This window comes from Anopheles gambiae, chromosome 3, assembly GCF_943734735.2.
Source record: "Anopheles gambiae chromosome 3, idAnoGambNW_F1_1, whole genome shotgun sequence".
Taxonomy (NCBI): domain Eukaryota; kingdom Metazoa; phylum Arthropoda; class Insecta; order Diptera; family Culicidae; genus Anopheles; species Anopheles gambiae.
The window spans coordinates 63,707,672-63,723,159 of record NC_064602.1 but is presented as its reverse complement, the minus strand read 5'-3'; the positions used below and the strand labels follow the sequence as shown (position 1 = coordinate 63,723,159).

General features: G+C 46.7%; 6 protein-coding genes across 13 annotated transcripts in view; 4 read left to right on the top strand and 2 right to left on the bottom strand.

Annotated features, from left to right (window-relative positions):
* LOC1275269 (uncharacterized) overlaps positions 1 to 2,487 on the top strand; it is a 36,943-nt gene extending 34,456 nt beyond the window's left edge. For all 7 annotated transcript variants that reach the window (XM_061662012.1, XM_061662010.1, XM_061662011.1 and 4 more), the window contains exon 8: positions 1,350 to 2,487. In XM_061662012.1, the coding sequence (XP_061517996.1) occupies positions 1,350 to 1,604 (255 nt within the window). In that variant the 3' untranslated portion in view covers positions 1,605 to 2,487. The remainder of the gene's footprint in view (positions 1 to 1,349) is intronic.
* Positions 2,488 to 2,557: 70 nt separating this feature from the next.
* LOC1275268 (coiled-coil and C2 domain-containing protein 1-like) lies at positions 2,558 to 7,131 on the bottom strand. Of its 2 annotated transcripts, none has more exons than XM_061662004.1 (5): positions 6,900 to 7,131; positions 4,647 to 6,788; positions 4,421 to 4,572; positions 3,704 to 3,839; positions 2,558 to 3,588 (listed from the first exon to the last, which is right to left on the bottom strand). In XM_061662004.1, the coding sequence occupies exons 1-5, from the start codon at positions 6,960 to 6,962 to the stop codon at positions 3,469 to 3,471; spliced, it is 2,613 nt and encodes an 870-aa protein (XP_061517988.1). In that variant the 5' UTR covers positions 6,963 to 7,131; the 3' UTR covers positions 2,558 to 3,468. The 2 variants fall into 2 exon arrangements, with proteins under 2 accessions (XP_061517988.1, XP_061517989.1); XM_061662005.1 differs by having other exon boundaries at positions 3,704 to 3,794.
* A 257-nt stretch (positions 7,132 to 7,388) lies between these two features.
* On the top strand, positions 7,389 to 8,008 carry LOC1275267 (uncharacterized). The gene is made up of 2 exons (XM_314505.4): positions 7,389 to 7,566; positions 7,634 to 8,008. The coding sequence occupies exons 1-2, from the start codon at positions 7,457 to 7,459 to the stop codon at positions 7,974 to 7,976; spliced, it is 453 nt and encodes a 150-aa protein (XP_314505.3). The 5' UTR covers positions 7,389 to 7,456; the 3' UTR covers positions 7,977 to 8,008.
* Positions 8,009 to 8,010: 2 nt separating this feature from the next.
* LOC1275266 (ubiquinone biosynthesis O-methyltransferase, mitochondrial) lies at positions 8,011 to 9,110 on the bottom strand. The gene is made up of 2 exons (XM_314504.5): positions 8,929 to 9,110; positions 8,011 to 8,864 (listed from the first exon to the last, which is right to left on the bottom strand). The coding sequence occupies exons 1-2, from the start codon at positions 8,979 to 8,981 to the stop codon at positions 8,057 to 8,059; spliced, it is 861 nt and encodes a 286-aa protein (XP_314504.4). The 5' UTR covers positions 8,982 to 9,110; the 3' UTR covers positions 8,011 to 8,056.
* A 218-nt stretch (positions 9,111 to 9,328) lies between these two features.
* On the top strand, positions 9,329 to 12,473 carry LOC4577761 (nucleolar complex protein 2 homolog). Its single transcript, XM_061662003.1, has one exon. The coding sequence runs from the start codon at positions 9,482 to 9,484 to the stop codon at positions 12,380 to 12,382; it is 2,901 nt and encodes a 966-aa protein (XP_061517987.1). The 5' UTR covers positions 9,329 to 9,481; the 3' UTR covers positions 12,383 to 12,473.
* A 306-nt stretch (positions 12,474 to 12,779) lies between these two features.
* Positions 12,780 to 13,919, top strand: LOC1275264 (ubiquinone biosynthesis O-methyltransferase). The gene is made up of 2 exons (XM_314502.5): positions 12,780 to 13,111; positions 13,183 to 13,919. Exons 1-2 carry the CDS (start codon positions 12,867 to 12,869, stop codon positions 13,823 to 13,825), a joined length of 888 nt encoding a protein of 295 aa, XP_314502.5. The 5' UTR covers positions 12,780 to 12,866; the 3' UTR covers positions 13,826 to 13,919.
* The last annotated feature ends 1,569 nt before the right edge of the window (positions 13,920 to 15,488 follow it).

The following is a 15,488-nucleotide window of genomic DNA, read 5'->3' as shown; positions in this document are numbered from 1 at the left end:
GCACCGGGCTGTGTTAGCATGCGGGAAGGCTCACATCGTTCAACGGACCGGCACCATTGCACTGCATTGCCAGTGCCGGTATAAAGAGATAAAGAGTAATAGCAGCTTCGGATACGCGCCAACAGCATACAACAACCGCGCGCGCATCACTCTATTGGCAATTAAATATTGCGTCGGTTTCCCACAACCTGGCCCGTACGACAGGACGCTGGGGCCGGGGCTGTAGTTGAAAATTAATCAACCATTGCCACGCGGCAACAATTCGGACATGAATCGTTGGGGTTTTAGGATCGCTTGCACAAAGGGACGGGTGGGTGGGTGAATTACAGCGTTCGCTAGCATTAACATAATGTTTGTAAACCACCGATGACAAATTTGTCTGCGATTAAGGAGGGTATTAAATTCAAATATATAGTACTTTACGGGTTGGTCATGTGTAAATGGGTGCACTTTTTCAATACAGTCAACACACGGTGTCATGAGCAACTTAAAATTGCAACGGTGTTTGCTCCTATAAGCTGCGTGCAACAACACACGAAACCGGTGGCTCGAACGGTGTTGTTATATCGCCCGCCCCAAATCAAACGATCATGCGCACGAATCATCGCATAAGCACCGATTCCAGTGACCAAGTGAATGGCGCGTTTTTGTTTTGCATATATCGGTTTTGAATCATTCTCCGTACGGCCGAATCGTTTGAGTGTTGTTATGCCCTTCCAAGAGACGCTGCAAAATTTGGTCGTTTGTTGCATCGTTCATACTCGTCGGCCCTTTCCGTAAACTGGCCAGTTATGAGAAGTTGATGGCGCATTCGTTATGCAGAAGGTTGCAAAGCCAAATCATGGCAGTTTGGCACCGTTTGTTCATTTCAAACCAGTACCGTGTACCGTCTGATTGTGACCGATCAAACGAAACAATTTTCCACTTTGCCGGCTCTCGTGTCGTCATCGTCGTCGTCCTACGGGATGATCCTACAGCACACCTTTTCGGGCAACCGGGATTTGCTACCAAAGCAAGAAATAAAGAACCGATGAATATGGTATAATGTGATAGCTTGTTTAAGGGGCCAAAGTTCCACGAAACGCTTCTCATCCTTCCTCTCTGTCATATCAAATCCCACGTGAAGAATTTTAATTCGTGGACTAACGAAATAACTTCCACGGTCTGTCCGACGGCAGAAAAATCGCCAGCATTGCTCAGCCACACCTGCGAATATTACGCTCAGCAGCAGGGAACGTACATTGGGTACAGTTTTCTTGCCGCTTTTCGTACACATTCTCCCGCCCAGCACGGCTCTTGGCGCGTTTACCCTGCCCGTTACCTTTCCTTTTGTCTCTGTGCTCCTACAGGCCGCCAGCCTAACCGTCACCTGCCGCCAAACGCAATCCTGCGGCCATCTGATAAGCATTCGCCCGTTCGTTCACCGTAATACGTCGTCCGAGGATCTGAACACGGTGCTGCTGTACGCGTCCTCGCTGAAGATGTCAGCCAAATTGTTCCGGATGCCCGTCAGCGCCCACTATCTATGCTTTCTCGTGCTCGTCTGCTTCATAGGCGTGCTGACGTTCGGAATGTGCCTCAACATATCGCTTGGTCGGCTCTAGGGAAACGGAGCAACGGTACGGCACTCCCTACCCCTGTCCGGGCACGTGACGTGCGTTCCCAAACCTCGTGCACGAACCTCGTGAGCGGAAATCTCGCCCGCGCCACCACGGTGGTGGGATTGGCCGGAAGGAAGTGAAATTTTCGTGGAATTGCGATGAACTGACGCGGACAGGCCAAGGACTGTCGGGGGTCGTTTGCCAGTAAGTGACGGATCGTCTGCAAACACGTGGAATTTACGGACGAATGACCGTTGCGTCAGTTAGCGAAGAGAGAGAGAGAGAAAGGGAGAGAAACAGAGCAGTTTAGCAGACAGAGGGACGTCGCATCAACGCATCGAATGAAATCAAACAGGAAACGGATAGCAGGACTGGCTTTTTTCTATATCGAAAGCACTGTGAAACAACATACGGTTCACAGGGATTTTTGCATTTCCATTCTGCTAACTGGAAGTGGATGGTTGCATTTAGTGTGCAGATGGTCTGTGATGCGAAAATGGGGTTGACGATGGCAAAAGATTGCAACTGTTACAACAGCAGTAGAAGGGGTTACCATTTGAAGAAAAATATTCGTATTTACAAACTTTGTTGTGTTTTCGACCCGGGCCGTACAAAAATGGAAGCAGTAAAAAGAGTCTTTATTTTATTCCTGTTGGATGGAAAACAATAGTTAATTTATACTAAAATGTGAAAAATGTGTATTGCTCTCCACATAATGCTGTATGCTGAAGAAGGGTTTGATAAAGGATGCTAGCATTAAATTACAATATTTTTAAGTTTACGTTCATTATGTACAATTAAATACTTAAACAATTATAAATTGTTCTTATATGATGCGTTATAGTTTATAGGCTCGGTCAATAAAGTGTTCATTGTAATGCAAGAACGAGTTGTACTATTTGGTTTCGGATTAGATGGCCACATGTCACTCGTGTAATTCAGACAGGCAATACTAATTTACATAATTTAATTATTTATTTATTATTAATTTCCCATAAAGGTTGGTTTGCAACTGAAAGCCCACACTCTTTAATTTCTCACTATATGGAAAAGACCTAGCCTTTTTGTATCCATCCGTTACGAAATTACCCAGCATTTTAATTTCCATTACAACACGATGCAAAACAATAGCACAACAGCACAAATGATTATAATTATTCTGCCACCGCAGATGTTTAACGAGACTCTCTTTTGCGTGTGTTTGTGTGGTTTAGTTTAGAAATTTTGCACGTGCTTTACCTTCTTTGAAGTTTGTTACGTAACTAGGAATTGGATATTAAGCGTGTTTGTTTCATTATCTTCTGCACTGGGTGACATGCACTACCGTGTACATAGAGTCAGATTAACGGGCTGGACTTTATATTTCGCGACATACTACAAACCGTTCTAAAACCGTGCCAGAACAACCCCTTCTCAGCAGTAATTCATGCGAGCGTAACACCAGTTGAGAGTACGGTTCATAAAATTGATTCCAACGCACACGCTCTCTCGTGTCCTAGCTCACCCATACAGACAGCGCACGCATCGTTCCACCCCGTTGACCCCGTGTTACCAGCAGGTTGTCCTTAATATCACATTCTAACATCGACCGACTCGGCTTGGTCTGGCATGCCGGTCCGTTCAACAACACGTGCCGGTTCGTTTCGCAGAGTTCTCATTTAATTTATTCAACTACATTTCGCACCATCCGTTGCACAAAACGTTTCGTTGTTGCATTTTGGATACCTGTGTTCCTGTGCACAGGGCTGCCCGTCTCTAGGCAACATTCATCCACAAATCCACCGTCCCTATCCAAATCTATGCCGATGTGTGTGTGTCTCCCGCCGCCCCGTAACGGAAGTCATTCGTCGAGCCCGGAAGTGTGTGCCTATGAATCGAGCACCACCCAACGTTCGTTAATCTGCTCGATTTGCTTCGTCAGGATTGGGTTACGAACGCGTATTTTGACCTCGAGCTTGCCGCCGACTGTGCGCCGCCCGTCCATTAGCTGTAAGGAAAAGCATCGCCGGAGAAACCCGGTTGAGAATGTTGTGCACGTGAAAATTGAATCCGGTTGGGATATGGGTCGACAATGCATGGCGGGATTATCCAGCGCTACTCACCGGAAATGAGTCGTGGATTTCAATCTGCGTCTCCAGCGGCTGCAGCTTCACCGTCACCGTACCGATCAGCACGTCCGAGCGAAGGAACCCACTGAAACAGGAGAAAAGTCCAGTTGATGCACCGTGACAGCAGCAGCTAGATCGTAGCGGCCGAGCAAATAACCATCATTACAAGCAAAATGAACACACGCACAAAATGCACACACAATATACGCGTTGATGCGCGCGTACACACGTGTCATAGCATCCCAAGGATGCGAGAAGCACGCGTACAGACACACACAAAAAAGAAACCATGTGCATGGTATTTGCCAACCATTGTCGTACGCCCAACAAATAGGACGGTGTAGCACAATGCACCCGGTGTGGCCGGTGTGTACAAACAAGCAAATGAAAAGGGAAGAAAAAATATACGCTATCAAATAAAAGCTACTAGACAATGGCGTACTGCATGCTCTAATGGGATGGTGCTACAGGGAACGCATGGAAATTGACGCGTATACTCTACGCAGGCTTGGTGGCAGGCTTGGGAAAGGATAAAGAGGGGAATTTAAATTCACATCACACTAGAACACTAAACAAGGGAGAAATATCCTTTCTATTCAAACTAATACACACATACGGGAGAGGTGGTTCAAGCAACTTACACAACAATCCACACCATAATTTGAGGACGAAGCATGACAAGTACTACATTACAACAATAACGCTTCTTACCCTTTGGAATAGACTTCACATTTCAGTGCGTGTCGCTTGAAGATACGATGACAGTTGCGCTGGCTACGCTGAATTTCAAACGTTTGCTGGTAGTTGTACTCAGGACTGTGAGTATCTTTCACTAGGTTCGTCTTTCCCTTCAGCGGATCTTCCTGTCGGGGGTGGAACGTAGCAAATGAAAAACGGAATTATTAACATGTATTTAATGCATTCTAGACGCGCGCACCTGTGGATAGGGAAACTCGAACTTCACGTACGTATCTACATCCTTCGGATTGGGCACGTTGTAATTGATTCCCCTTACCACCCGTATCTCCACCTCATTATCCGACAGATCCGTGTGGCACTTTACCACATTGAATTGCAGCTTTTCGTAGTGAAACTTTGGCAGTGGCAAGCCCTGCCGATGGCCCAACCGGACCAGATCGAGATCCTTCTGGACGTTGAGTGCGAGATTTTCAAACTTGTTCGTCCCCGCAATGTCTCCCATGGCTCGATGATGGTCACGCGTGTTCCGACAGATAATCAGCTGCTTCGACAGCTGCTCCTCGAGCCGTATGCGCGTCTCGCTATCAACACCTTCAACCGCACCCGCCGCCCCGCCCGTATCGGTTCCCACCTGATCACAGTCCTCCGTGTTGACGATGGTAAAGGATGCTTCGAGGGCGTTTCGCTTCGACGGTGCAATCGGGATTGTGGTCAGATCGACTCTTCCACCCGCACGGGCAACCTCTATTAGCTTTTCCAGCCCCTTGAACACCCGCAAACATTCCTTCGCTTCGTCGAGATCGCCTGCCTTTTTCGCCTCAATGGCCGCCTGTTTATATTCACGATGACGTTCCAGCAAAATGTTCAACTGCTTATCGAACTGGGTGACGGCCGGTTTGGGAGAGCTTTTACTAGTTCCCGGGATTGGCTCAGCGATCGGCACGGCTGGGGAAGTAGCTTGTGGTTTCAGCGGTACGGCTGGGGCCGGTTTCTTGGGCGCTGGCGGTGCCGCTGGCTTCGGAGGCCCGTCGACCGGAATTGGCCCATAGCCCGGTGGTGTGGGCAGTTCATCGATCGGAATCGGTTTGCCAGCCTTATGCATCTTTATCGCATCCTGATACTGCTTCACAATGCGTCCCATTCGACGGGCTTTTGAGCTGTTACCCTCGTCTTTTGCCGCCTGTTCGACGGATTTATACTTCTCCAACCGCTGCTCCAGCGCCTCTAGCACAGTGGTGGCTTCGATTAAATTTTCCTCTTCCTCCTCCTCCTCCTCCTCAGCGGCCGGTTGCTCGGAAGACGACGGTGCGGGAGAAGGCAGTTCCGCTTCTTTCTGAACTTTCGCTTCCTCTTTCGGTTTGCTAACGGAAGGCACTGACGGTGAGCTGGACTGTGCCATGCTAAGCTCGCTCGGTGGCGGTGGCATTCGACTCAGATCGACCTCCTCCCCGTTCTCCATGGCCCGAATCACCACATCGAACTGTTTCAGAACCTTAACGTACGCCATTGCCTGTTCGTTGTTTCCCACTTTTTTCGCGTTCAGTGCTGCTTGCTTGTACAGTTGCTTTCGTTCGTTCAGCAGGCTTAGCTTGGGGTTCGATGGCGCTGCTGCTGCCCTTTCTTGCAGCACCGGTGCAGGTGTAGTTGGTGGTTTTGCTTCACCCCTCGGCGGAACCGGTGGTGCAGATCGGGAAGGTCCTGGTTCATCTGCGGCCGGAGAAGCAATAGGCGGAGGAGGTGCCGGACGGGCAGGTGCAGAAATTGGTTGTTTTGGTGGTTCATCCGTAGGTTCTTTCGGTGGCGCTGCTAATTTTACGCTTACTTCTGGAGGGATTTCACTCTGATCCACTGCTTTCCCTGCTTCGGCCATTTTCAGCTGGTCTTTAAGAGTCTTCAGTCCTCGGTTAAATCTCCGCGCTTTTCCCGAATCGCCCGACGTCTTGGCTCCCTCCTCCGCTTGCGTGTACATTGCGATGCGGGATTTCAGCAGTGATACCAAATCGCCGCTGGTGGAACTTTTCCTCGGTGGGGGTACGGGAGGCTTCGATTTAGCAGCTTCCTCGTTTGCTCCATCGTCTTCATCCGGCGCAGCAGTCCCGGTTATCGCTGATAGTTCATCCAGCAAGTCTGAATCATCATCATCATCGGATGCATCGTCATCGCTGCCAACGTCTCGCAGGCTAGCTGCAACCATCGCATCCAACTCTTGGGGTGCTACAATTCCTTTCGCTTTGGGTTTCGGCTTCGCCTTCCGAGCGCCTCCCATTCCGGCTGTAATTGCGGCCAGCTCTGCTTCCAAATCCTCATCGTCCGGATCACTTCCATCGTCCGCATCATCTCCTAGGCCAGCGATATCGTTCGTCAGGCCGAATATTCCAAACTACACACACGCGGATACGCGGGAACACAAAGAAAACGCATTAGATGATGACTAATACAGCAGCTGGTCGAACGATTTCTCCCTCTCTCTCTCCCCAGGCGTTAAACTCACCTCCGCAGGATCTCGCTTGCGTTCACGCTTCGCTGGCGCCGCTGGTTTGTTGAAACCAAACATGGTAATTTACACACTTACACACCGTACATTCAAACGATACACACTAATTGCACTTTTATAGTCTATGCGAGTCCTTCTTCACTGCATAGGAATTCGCGTGCGTCTTGGTTTGGAGAGCACTATCGGAGCAGGGCTATCGCTTTTGTTTTGGTTTCATGACAGCTGCATTCATATGACAGCCGTTGCAAAATGAACCGGTTATTCAAAATGGTTTGGAATAATGTATGACTTGAAAGCAAAATAGTTTAACATTCAACTAATAGAAAACAACTCCACCACTTATTATCTCAAAAACAAGAAAATAAAATTTGATCACAATTTGTCCTTACAAAAAAAACTAATAATTTACATATTTTCTCGGAGAAGTGAATGTTTGAACCGGTCGAACCGGTACTTACGCGTACAACTGTCATCAGCTTCAATGCTGCATTTGTTTACATTGTGAATCGTCCGTGTGTTTTAAAGAGCTCCAGGATAAAATACATACCACAAAAATGTCCTCAAAAATGAATAAAGTTCAGCTTTCAAAGGGCATTTTGCAGATGAAATTCATGTCCCGCACGAAAGAGAAATTGGACAAAGAAGCCGACGAAGAACGGGGCCGGTAAGTAGCGCAAATTCAAAGTGGCACGTGGACATCGACTAAAACTTCCCATCCCGCCTTACCACAGCGCACTGTATGCAAGTGAAATCACGGATAAAATGCTCACTGAGACGGTAAAATATGTATTGGAGCCTAGCTACGTACCGTGTGAAAACCTGATCGAAGGTCGCATCAGCTACGGTGGAATGAATCCGGACATTGAGCGAATACTTGATATCGAATCCGGCGCGGACATAGCTAAGCGCGAGCAGCAAGAAGCGGCCAAGCAGGCCCAAATGCAAACGGATGTTCCGGATGCAGAGATGGCCCGGTTCTACACTAGCGTTGTGCACACGATGAACAAGAAGTACGACAGCCACAAAAAGAGGTTGCAGCACCCATTGCCATTGAACATTAAACGTTCGAAGTAGGTGATTGAATAAACGAATTCTTACTAAGCTCATGTTTGGTGTACGATGTCTACATTAAGTTAATTTATTAAAAGCAACGCTTACTGTTCCTTCATTTTGACGGCATGCAGTGCATAATTTATCTCAGTGTTCTTTGTCCAGCACCACTGATTGGACCAAAACTGGTAAAACATTCCATGCACCAGAATCGTGGTGCAGTTGTAGCTGGAGAGAATTCGTTGCAAATCGAGCGGCGATATAAACTTATCCCAATCGTGCGTTCCTTCTGGGACGAGATGGAAAATCTGCTCCGCAGCAACGATGGCTCCCAACCACGAGGGAGTTGTTTTGTTGATTGTGGTCAGAAACATAGATCCGCCCGGTTTCAGCGCAGCGAGACACTGCTCAACAAACGCCACCTTATCATTGACATGTTCCAGCACTTCCGACGCAACTACCGCATCGTACCGTTCGGCATGTTTGGCCGCATGCTGCTCGATGGTTTCTACATGGTACTGAAGATGTTCCGGCCGGAGCGTTGCGCTTTCCTTCGCATGCTCCTTCGCAACGCTGATCAACTTTTCGCTTGGATCGATACCAACCACGTTGGAGTGCAGTTTGGCAAGTGCTTCGGTCAGAATTCCTCCCCCGCAACCAACCTCGAGGATGTTTAAGCTTTCAAGTACGTTCGGCTTTTGGATGAGGCTTTTGTCCACGGCCCCGGTCGCGATCAGCCCATCCCGAATCAACGGAACACGAAGCGAGTTCATTGCGTGCAGCCCACGTATCGGACCTTGAGGATCCCACCATTCGCTGGACTGTTTGGACAAATTTTCCACCTCCCGCTGATCGACATTGCTGTACTGTGTTCGGATCGTTTCCGAAGGTGAGGAAAAGCATCGGGACGTTCTAGAAGGAATGGGCGAAAATTGCATCACATAATTCAATTTGAGAACTTTTTGAAAAACTTTACCTGGCGAGCAATATGGTCGGGCGGAGAAGTCGCACGCAGTGCTGAGGTAGCATGGTGTGATAATTTATGGTATCTTTTCACGGGGAAAGCAAGATTCTAATTCTTTCTTCGCCGGCGTTCGTTCGTTGTTTCCAAACATTGAAAATATTGATCGCACAGTTGGCATACCCTATGGTGAAATTTGGCCAATATTTGTAAGACGTCAAAAAAAACTATAAAATTTGTTGAAATTGCTCTTTATTAGACACAAACACTTTCAAATTGTTCCGGCATTTGATTTTTTGCATTATAACACATCTTCCAAAAGCAACAAAAGCAATGGAATAGATAAAAATAACATTTTTTTTAATAAATCAAGCATCATTTGGCATCACTTCCGCGATTGACGTTTCTTGCTGCTGTCAAATCGCGCATGCTCTGGCAAACGTCAACACAGTAAACACGTGCAAGCACCACCGGCAGGAGAAAACATCCTCAAAAATACGCTTTTTCCGTTTGTTTAACTGTTTTCTCGTTATAATTACATTTTAGTGTGGTTCTTCACAACTTCAAGATGAAGATCAAACAGTCAAAGAAAAAGGAAGACTTCCAGAACATGTCCCTGGACAACTTCTTGGACAACATGGATGCAGACGTTGGAGACGATGAGCAAGAGGCCAAACCGAAGAGTAAACTTAAATCTAATGGCATAGAAAAGGCCAAACACAAACAGGAAGCAAAGGGCGACATAAAGAAAGCGAAATCTGTCGGGAAAGTAAAGAAAGTTGCTGCAAGCACGGCGGAACCGGACGAAGAAGTGAACGGAGCTGAAGAGCAAAAGTCTAGGAAGACGAAAAAGGTCAAGTCCGTCGATGCCGAGCAAAATGAGGCAATGAACGGCAAAGTGAAGAAAGGGAAAAAATTGAAGTCCGAAGCACAGCGGCCAGAGCTGAATGGAAAAGAGAAGAAAAAGAAACGCAAACTGGCCGAGCCAGAGGAAGCGGACAGCGATGACGGTTCCGACCACGATGCTGCCGGCTCGAATGCGAACAGCGTATTGAAGAAGAAAACGAAGAAGGTTAAGAAGGTCACTGAGCAGGCTGAGATGAATGGTAAAAAGAAAAAAACTAAAACCGAGTCACAACCCGTCCAGCTCAACGGCAAGGAGTCGAAGAAAACGAAGGGTAAGCAGGCCACCGCCGAAAAATCCGACAAAGAGTTGACAAAGTCGAGCATGAAACAGGTGGAAAAGGAGCATAAAGAAGCGCTGGCCAGATTGGAAACGACCGATCCGGAACTGTTCGCCTTTTTGAAGAAGAATGACGAAAAACTGCTGAAATTCGGCCAGCTGGGCGGAAGCGATTCGGAATTCTCCGACTCGGAGAATGAGGCTGAAGACGAGGAGGGAGCTGTGCACGAATTGCCGGACAAGCTGGACGTTGCTAGTGACGAGAGCGACTTTGATCCTAATGAGGATGAAGACGAGCAAGGTCCCGGTGAGGTGGACGATGAAGATGAAGACGGTGAGGAAGAGGAGAAAGCCGCCGACGATGACGATGGCACGCCGGGCAAGAGGGTTACGTTTAAAATGCTGAAAGCATGGACCAACGATCTGACTACGCTGCCAATAAAGCACGTTCACGGTATCCGCAACATTTGCAAAGCTTTCAATTCGGCCCTGTACACCGTGACGGGAGATAAGAGCGTTATCCCGCCGTACCGCGTTGAAGGTTCGGCTATGTTTAACGGCATCGTACAAACGTGCGTTCTTTACCTTGGGCCGGCCCTTCGGAGCTATCTGGCATTGACCGAGAAGCGACAGTTTAAGGATCTGAAGAATGATTTCCGGTTCAAGAAGGTGAGGGCAAGCATAAAGACATACCTGATCGATCTGACCAACCTGCTCGAGAACGTCTCTTCGTCGCACATCATGTCCGTGCTGCTGAAACACTTGCACGAGTTTTCATCGATTCTGATCTGCTACCAGAACCTAACGAAACCCATTCTGAAGCGTCTGATCGGTATCTGGAGTACGGCGGAGGAAGAAACGATCCGTGTGTTGGCGTTCATGTGCATCTTGAAGATAACGCACGCGCAACAATCCTTCTTCCTGAGCAACGTGCTGAAGGTGATGTATCTGGCGTACGTGAAGAACAGCAAGTTTGTGTCGCCCAACACGCTGCCCAACATCAACTTTATGCGCCGCTCGCTGGCGGAAATGTTCTTGCTTAACTTCAACGTCTCCTACCAGCACATGTTTCTGTACATCCGCCAGCTGGCCATTCACCTGCGCAATGCAGTAATTTTGCAGAAGAAGGAGAGCCTTCAGTACGTCTACAACTGGCAGTACATCAACTCGCTGAAACTGTGGGGCGACGTGCTCGGATCGGCCCATGCGCATGGTGGAGCCCTTGAACCACTAATCTATCCGTTCGTTTCCATCACGATCGGTGTAATGAAGCTGATACCGTCGGCCCAATACTTCCCGCTGCGCTTCCACTGCTGTCGCACGTTGATACAGCTGAATGCGAAAACGAACATCTACATACCGGTACTCCCATTCCTGGTGGAGGTGCTTCGTTCCCATAGCTTCAACGAGGACCACAAGAAGCTGTCTATGCGACCGGTAAATCTGACCTGCTTGTTACGATTTTCCCCGGCAAACATTCAGGAGAACGCCTTCAAAGATGCCGTCATCGACCAGATCTACGAATTGGTGCTGGAGTTCGCGGCAAACGAGTCCGCCTCGATCGGCTTTCCGGAGATCGTTCTGCCGATCATACTGCAGCTACGCCAGTACGCGAAAACGACCAAGCAGTACAAGTACTCGCGCAAGATGAAGCAGCTGAGTGACAAACTGATGGAAAATTACGAGTTTATGGAAAAGCGGCGCCTCAAGATGGACATACCATTGAAGGAAACGGACCGTATCCGAGCCTGGGAGGAATTGGTCCGTGCGGAGGGAACGCCGCTGGCCAAGTTCTACGCTACGATCGCGAAGGAGACCGAAGCGGTGAAACGACGCCATGCTACGGATTCAGAAAAGATCAGCGATTACAAGCTCCCAACGTTGAAGAAGGTGGTGAAAAAGACACCGACGAAGAAGGATGGTCCGGTGACGCTATTCCCATCCGACGACGAAGACGAGGATGATGATGATGATGATGAGGACGGACTCGAGGACATGGAGGATGATACGGACGGTGATGAATCGATGTCCGACATGGAGGAGGGCAGTGATGACGAGGAGATGATGGGTTCAGATGACGATGAGGATGAGGATGATGATGAGGAAGAGGAAGAGGAAGAGGAAGAGGAAGAGGTGGTGTCTAAAAAGAGCAACAAGAAGAAATTAGTGAAGGAGCAAAAGAAACCCAACAAAAAGACCGTTGAGGATTATCCTTTGGAGGATGGTACGGATGCGGATCAAGTCGATATAGTGAAAGATTTGAAGTTAGATGATTGGGATGATTGAAGGGGTTGCCGTACATACATCGTAATTACCTTGTACATTATCTTGCAAGCAGATTAATAAAGTGCTAATTTTAAGGGATTATTTCCTTTAATCGTTTTTTGTTTTTATTTCTGCTAACATCTATCAGTTTTGTATCATCGTTTTGAAAATCGATAACATTTGAGAAAAAATAAAGATTTTGAGAAAGTAGCGATCAATACTTAATAACTTCAATTTCAGTATCTCCTTTCATGCCATATGTCAATGTTAAGGTCGAATCTAATTTACTTAGAAGGTAACCATTTTTGTATTCGAATTCGTGCATGTTTCGCGTGCGGAGAGGCGCCAGGTTAAACCGAAAACATATTGCTAAAACGGGGATGGAGGGGCGTTATAATAACCCTTTAAAAGCTTCTTCGAGTCTACAGGACGGTATCAGTCGTGTGTTTGTTTCAGTCGAGTTCAGGTGCTTCGAGAAAGGATTTATACTGTGCCCTATCAAAACATGGAGCTCCACGAATCAGTGATGCAATCTAATGGTGTCGTTATCTTCAGGCTTGTGCTAGCCTTCTTTCGCTTTGTGCTGGTAAAGATGTTCGAGAAAACTTCGATTGCTTTTCTCAGCCTGGTGGAGGGTTTGTCTATGAAAGGAACAGCCGAAGACGATGTAGCAACGTTCGATCAGCTTTCGAAGCGTTGGTGGGAACCGAACGGTCCCATGATTCTGCTACATCGGCTGAACAAGCTAAGGTAAGATGCCCACAGTAGCGAACTCTTGCAAAAGTACTAACCATTAAAAAAAAAAATTCGAATCATTGCAGAGTACCCATGGTTGTGGAAGGCCTCATCAAGGTGGGCAAACTCGATCGTAAGCAACGGTACACGACCGACGCACTGAAAGGGCTCAACATTCTGGACGTCGGTTGCGGTGGTGGCATCTACGCTGAGGCACTTGCAAAGCTGCACGCGAACGTGGTCGGCATCGATCCAGCACGCCACCTGATCGAGGTAGCGAAAGCGCACGCCGAGGCACAATCGGACATCAAGGACCGGTGCCACTATTACGAGCAATCGATGGAGGAACATTGGCAGGGTGCAGCTAACAAGTACGATGTTGTCGTGCTTTCGGAAACAATCGAGCACGTGGTAGACAAGAGTTCGTTGCTAAAACACGTTGCAGAAGTGCTGAAACCGGGTGGATCGGTATTCATCAGCACCTGGAACAAAACGAGCTGGTCCTGGCTGCTGGCGGTGGTAGTGCTGGAGAATATTATGAAGCGACTGCCAAAGGGTTCGCACGATTACGACAAATTTGTTTCGCCCGAGGAAACGGAGGCAATCTTGGAGGCGTACGGGTGCCGCACAATCGAGCAGAGACCGTTCTATCTGAAGTTCTGGGAAAGCGAATGGGTGTGGGTACCGTTCAATCAGCTCACGTACGCATTGCACGCGGTTAAAGGATAGACTGGATTTGATCGACACGTGCAAAATGGATAAAATGAAATTAAACTAATTGCAGACAATCGCTAAATATATCAAATCAAATAACATCAAATAACGTAACGTTTATTCATTTCCGTTATCAAAATTAAAAAAAAAAAAAACATAAAAATCTAAATTAAAAAATGCACAATGCTTACCAATCGTGATCTTCATTATACATCCTCATAGAAAAACGTATCAGGAACTTAAATGACATTGATCGTTATGCGAGATTTTATTCGTTATGACAGGTATTTATTTGATTTGCTCGTTATGCGAAAAACTCTTCACAAGGGGTACTCGTTATGAAGGTTCTTTGTGCATGAAATCACGGCACTGTAATGACTTAATTTCAATCAATTTCAATTAATTCCTTAAAAACGTGCACCCAACGTTCTACAACTAATTCCCTGTTGCAATTCTTTAACCCCGTTATTAATAATTCCTTTTATTCACGTTCATTGATGGAATAACAGATTTTCCTCAAACTTAACAATTGTAGGTAACTTACAGGGTTTATAACACAATAAACAACTGTCCACATGCTTAATACAATGTCCGATTTGGAAAACACACGTTTGTTGAATCGAACCGTTTGACGTTTGTAAAATCGAAGTCGATAATTATTTCAATCATGTGGACAGTGTACAAAAACGGGTTGTCGTATTAACAAGTGGTGAACAATAGAAGTGTGCCAAAGGAACCAGAATCGTACGGTAAACTAGAAACAGTCGTGTGAATCGCTTTCAAGGGAGAAATGATAGATTGTCAATATTGGCTTACTTTTCATGCGATCAGACCAACGGATATTTTGTAGTTCTATCGATTTTCGAAAAGTTTATCAATCCATAGTCTTTACAGGTATTACTGTTTGCAAAAGAATGAAACAACTGAAATCACGTTCACAGCAATAAACGACTCGGTTCACTCACGTTCACATAAAACAACCGAAATGAACACCTTTAGTGGACAATAGTGATTTCTTAACCGGGCATTGTATTAAGCATGTGGACTATTGTTTAATGGACTGTGAAATCCTGTATTGATAATGCTGTTGTGTCTCTCAATGTACTCTAATGCCATTTTCTAGATATTTCCGACAAAAGCATGACATTTTTATTCTAGCTAGCCCGGAACATCAAAATCCGGAACAACTCGGGATTTTTAGGGATACCACAAAACATAAAATTTTCAAAAAATAAAAACGGAACTGTCCCGTTCAATACAGTGCGTCTGATCAGCCTATTTCACTCTTTTAACCTTTTTGTATTCAATATTGATGAGCAATTTGCAAAATGAAGCGCTAAGGAGGTTATCGCTCATTTGATCGTTCAGCAGACAGACAGCAAAAACCTGTCTAAACAGTTCATTCATTCGTTTCTTCCTTGCGCAATTCAATGAACTATTTTCAAAAATTGTATACCATAGAGTGAACTGCTTAGAGACCATCCAAGAATTATTACATACCGCTCTAAGAAGAGGGCGGGCATGAACTGATACTTTATTGCTGAAGGGAAGAGGACTCTATAATATCTATTACTCTATCAACTACATATTATACTAAACATCCACGGTGCCCACCGCAACTGCTTAATTTGCTTACCGTTAAACTCCTCAGTGTATCAAGTACGCCAGGCTCCGGTGG